General features: G+C 46.0%; 1 protein-coding gene across 1 annotated transcript; it reads right to left on the reverse strand.

The window, feature by feature from the left end:
- Positions 1-3,933: 3,933 nt before the first annotated feature.
- GPR12 (G protein-coupled receptor 12) lies at positions 3,934-4,938 on the reverse strand. Its single transcript, XM_047872198.1, has one exon. It carries the CDS (start codon positions 4,936-4,938, stop codon positions 3,934-3,936), a length of 1,005 nt encoding a protein of 334 aa, XP_047728154.1.
- Between the last annotated feature and the right edge of the window lie 477 nt (positions 4,939-5,415).

A 5,415-nucleotide genomic window follows, 5' to 3' on the forward strand; every position in this document is an offset into this window, starting at 1 on the left:
GTGAAAGGCTTATGGTATCTTCCCCCAACGCAAGCAAGAATCCCATAGATTCCAAGTATGCCGTCTGGTGAGAAACGCAAATCCAAGCCTTTCAGAGAACGTTGGGAAGATGTCCTTTTACCTTTTAAAATATTCTGCCTGTAATTGTCTATTCAAACCCTCACCTGCCAGGAAATCTGTGACGCAGTCAATGTTTTCCTTTCTGCTCCACACTTATTTCCAGTTGAAAGTTTGTTCACGGCTGCTTGATGTTACCATTTGCATTCCAGTGATAAAAATTTCCCAGAGTTCTTCTGTAAATATTTTATACTATGGACATATTGAAGTTATATATTAAAATCCACTTCAACTATGGACTTGGACATTCGTCCGTTGGATAAAAAAATATTCGCACCTCCTTGGGCTGAAAGGAAGGACAACGGTGGTAATGACCATTGGTAACAGTTAACATTAATCGTATTTTTGGTGTTAAAAAGTAACAAAAGATTACAGATAAATATCAAAACGAAGACGAGATATTTTTGAATGTCTCTGGCTACAGAAAGGTTGCTGTGGGATGAGTTTAGCTGAATTGTAGAACACAGAGAACCAAAGTTTCCGCCTCACTTATCTCAAGGTGAATTCATGCATGTACATGAACCACATACGTCATAGAGAAAAGTGTCCTTTTTGGAAAACATGGCGGTGAGAACAAATCTTTGTTGCTACTGCTGCGTGTGTAAACATGCAGAGTTTTGTGTATGCTCCTACATGCATCTGGAAACATACTGCACAGATACATAACGTTCTGAAAGAATTACCTTAAGATAATGGTAATTGGGATTTTAAAAAGTGAGAATCCTAACATGGAAAATATATGTATAGATATTTACAAGATACGGAGAAATCCTAGGAAAAGTTCAAAGTTCATGTCCATTGAACATGGACTAGTTATCTATCAACTTCTGACAAGAATAAACACCTTTAAGGTATATATACGTGTGTGTGTATGTGTGTGTGTGTGTGTGTGTATGTATAATATACATATATAAAGTATATATATTTTAAAATGTTTATTTTTTTCAAGTTTATTTGAGAGAGTGTGTGTGTGTGTGTATGTGTGTGTGAGAGAGAGAGAGAGAGAGGAGAGGGGCAAGGGGAGAGAGAGAGAAGGAGAGAGAGAGGGAATCCCAAGCAGGCTCCACACTGCCAACGTGGAGCCTGATGTAGGGTTCAAACTCACGAACTGTGAGATCATGACCTGAGCTGAAACCAAGAGTTGTATGATTGACTGAGCCACCCAGCCACCCCAAAAGTGTTTAGTTTTTTACTTTATTTATTTTTTTTTAATTTATTCATTTATTTTGAGAGAGGAGAGAGTGCGAGTGGGGGGGAGGGGGAGAGAGAGAGAGGGAGAGAGAGAGACAGAGCATGAGTGGAGAAGGGGCAGAGAGAGAGGGAGACACAGGATCCGAAACAGGCTCCAGGCTCCGAGCTGTCCGCACAGAGCCCGACGCGAGGCTCGAACTCATCAACCACAAGATCGTGACCTGAGCCGAAGTCGGACGCTCAACCGACGGAGCCATCCAGGCACCCCACACCACTTATAACTTTAAACAGGAGGCTTTGTCTTAATTGTAGAAGTAAAACTTAGTGACAGTAACATGTCCTCAATCATTTCGCTCAGCTCTCATGCCCAGCGAGGGATCACAGGCAGCCTGGTGCAGGGAAGGGGTCAGGCGTTGGCTTTGGGAAAAACCTGGCTCTACCCTGGAGCTCTGTGACCTCAGAGAAATTGGTTAGCTTCTCTTCACCTTAATTTTCTTACCTGTAAGTGTATTTTAGTGAATCCAGCAACAAAGCAGGTACAGCATCCGGCAGGGAGCCTGGCACAGAACGTGCAGAGAGAAACAGCACGGTCATTATCGCTAAAATTCCTACTGTTAGAGATATCCAAGTGGACCACCGTTTCTAGAAAGGCAGCATTTATTGCTTTAAACCTCATTATGAGTCTTTGCCCGCACATGTCAAAACCAACTCACCTTAGTCATCTCTCACAAGGGGACGCTGTCTAGTTTTCCGTCATTAAGAAACGAACAGACCCATCACGTCCCATCCACCAACTCCATCAAACGCTCAAAAGGAATTTTTTAAAGGCAACACGTTGATTAGATTGGTCATATGGTGACAGGGATTAAAAATCCCGCTTCTGAAATATTTCACTCTCCCGCTTCCGCAAGTAACCTAGGGGAGGAGACCCAGATTCGAGTATGGGATTGATTCACCCTTGTGCTACATACGAAGACGAGAGGGACATCAGTATGCAGGCTGACAGAACGGCCCCGAGACCACCACGGGCATAACGTTTGGGACAAACCGTTGAGGTGAATTTATTACCAGTGATTCCCCCTCGGACCCTGAAATACTGGTCTTGCCGCCATCCGAATGGGCTTAGTTGACATCCCGTCCCGAAACCTTTTGTTGATTGTACAGGCACCACTACGAATCCACGGCAAATGGAGGGAAGGTATGTGTGTCTAAAACATCTGTCTGACTAAAGGAAATGGCGCTCAGACAACGATTTTGCAATGTGCTTACAACCGAGTCTTCTGTGTTATTTCTTGACAAAAATCTTTGCTCTCTGGGAACAGGCAATGCAGGTTTTATTGCGTTTAAGTTGTTTTTTTGGTGAAAAGAAGGAAAAGGAATTCAAAGTTAGCTTCTCACGAACAGCCACATGGTCACTCCGCTGAAGAACTTACAGAGGGCAGCTTACAGATATCACCGTCAGATACGCGTGGTTTATACGCACTCGCCAACTTAATCGTTAAAATAGGAGACCACCTGTTTCAAATGCACTTTGTACCACAGACGGTGTGAACCGGAAATATTTGATCTACAAGATTTAATTCTATTCGTCTCAATCAGGACTATTAATACATTCTTAGATATAGAGAGATAGGAAACGTGATGTTTTCATATTTCGCGACAGCTTCCCATTGCTTTATTTTTCAGAATATTCTCCAATAAACGTAACCTACTTTTAATAGATGTTACTAAATTTTTTTCTTTTGTTCCCTGAAAACAATCAGACTGTGGTTTAAGAAACTACAATGGCCGGTCTAATCAATCCCACTTCATATGCAAATCAAGACAATTTTCAGAATTCGTTTTAGAGACACATTGAAAACCTATATTGAAAGCGGACTCATTTGATTCAGGATTTACACGGCAACATTTGAAACTAGTGGTCTAGCTAACACAGGCAACCTTGCAGAAAGTCACAACATTCACAGAAATACCAAAGTAATTCTTGTGAACAGTAATTGCTCCAAGTAAAGAAAGAATGAACAAGAATGGGTACACGGTTTCCGTGTTGGTCACTTATCACTGAGTTCACGTTAATAAAACCGGGTCTCTTCCAAACAGAATCATGTGAACTATTTGTGTTGGCTCAAAAGAGATCATCTTCAGTTAGATACATGCAGCGTTGAAAATCTACCTTGACATTAAAAAAAAAAAAAAAATCTGGAAAAAGTCACTGCTCCTCCATTGATCGCAATAATTCAATTTTATTGTCGACTCCAAGTGAACACTCCAGGACCAGTTTACTTTTGATAACATCATGGCCACAGCATACACTTTCTTTCCCACCTGCTACCAATCCTCCAAATACAACAGAAAACAAAAATCCCTGCCTCTCAACAAAACAAAATAATCATTTATTTTATTTATTTATTTTTTAAAGGGTGAAGACACTGGCAACATTATTTCCACTTTGATCACTTGACTCATCTAAATGAATGTTTCAGAAATGCTGGGTGCTCCTGCGGCTGGAGAGAAAAATCCGGTCGAAAGGAGTTAAGGACAGCATCTCAACCACTGGGCCGGGCAGTGAAAGTGCTTGGTAAATGCAGAATTTAGTGCGCCGTGTGTCCCCTAAGGGGGAGGCTGCTACACGTCGCTGGGGGACCGCGCTCTCTGGGAGAGACTGGACGGGATGCAGCCGCAGCAAATGAGACAGAGGGCTTTCTGGATCTCTTGGTTTCTGAAAGCATATATGACAGGGTTGATGATGGAGTTGTAGGTGGCCGGCAGGAGGGTGGCATAGGTGTACATGGAGGGGTAGGTGTAATCAGCTATCAAGGAGTAGAGCGTGAAGGGCATCCAGCAAGCAGCGAAGGTCCCCAGAATGATGGCCAGGGTGGAGACGCCTTTCCGGGTGGTCACGTAGTGGGAGGTGGCCAGGAAGTGATGCTGCAGGGCGATCTGATGGGCGTGCCGCATCACGATCTTGCAGATCTGGACGTAGAGCTGAAGCATGAGCGCAAACATGAAGAGGAAGGAGACGGAGAGGATGGCCGCGTTGTTCTTGGTGAGAGGTCTGACCACGCTGCAGGTGGACTCGTCTCTGAGGCAGTTCCAGCCCAGGACGGGCAGCAGTCCCAGGCAGATGGAGGTCCCCCAGAGCATGACGAGCATGACATAGGTGAACGTGACCGTCCTCTCCGAGTGGTACGTCAGCGCGTAATACAGGGAAAGGTAGCGGTCAACAGTGATAGCCAGCAAGCTGCAGACAGAGGCAGAGAAAGAGGCGACAATGAGCCCGATTGTGACCAGCTTGGTGGCTTCTGACTGAAGCAGGTAGGCAAAAACAAAATTGATGATGAGTCCCACGCCGGCCAGTAAGTCTGCCAGAGCCAGGCTGCCTATGAGCAGGAACATGGGTGCTCGCAGGCTGGGGTTATGGAAGATGATAAGGACCACAATGGCATTTTCACAGGAGATGAGGGTTCCTGAGGTACACAAGACAATGTCCCAAGGGTTGACAACCAGCTCTGGCTCCGGCTCGACAACAGGAACCTGGGAGGAGACGGCAGCCGAGACGTTCTCCGCAGCGCCAGCATCTAAATAATCCCGAGGCAGCCCGCTTAAATTGACCTTCAGGTCTTCATTCATTTTAACCCCCGTCCTCTTCAACGAAAAGACAGGCTTTTTAATGTTGAGACACAGCAGGGCGACAATCCAAGATCATGCAAAACACACACAGACAGAAAGCCAGCCCCTGCTCAGACACCGCCATCAAATGCCACACGCTTCACCAACTCGAAAGTGTCACGGAACAAAACAAAGGGCAAAGTCTCGCCGGCTGAGGACCCGCGACCACAGATGCCGGTGGGCGCTGGGGACGACACAAGATCGGACTTGGAAACACGAGCGTGAGCGAGGCAGGCACACGCGGAGCCGCGGCGGACCGGTGGCTAAAGTGCGGGCAACGCACAGCTGAAAACCACATCCTGCATGCTGGAACCGAACCCCCGTGCCACCTCTGGGCTGCTGCCGGGGCGGCCGCGCCGCAGCCACAGGTCGCGAGCCGGGGGCCGCCATCCTCGATGGAACATTTCAATCGCCTATTTCCATCGAACTCCCCCTCCC

This window comes from Prionailurus viverrinus, chromosome A1, assembly GCF_022837055.1.
Source record: "Prionailurus viverrinus isolate Anna chromosome A1, UM_Priviv_1.0, whole genome shotgun sequence".
Lineage (NCBI taxonomy): Eukaryota > Metazoa > Chordata > Mammalia > Carnivora > Felidae > Prionailurus > Prionailurus viverrinus.

What these genes read in the sequence shown, in the direction of transcription:
- GPR12 (XM_047872198.1), bottom strand. Translation starts at nt 4,938, where the DNA reads ATGAATGAAGACCTGAAGGTCAATTTAAGCGGGCTGCCTCGGGATTAT.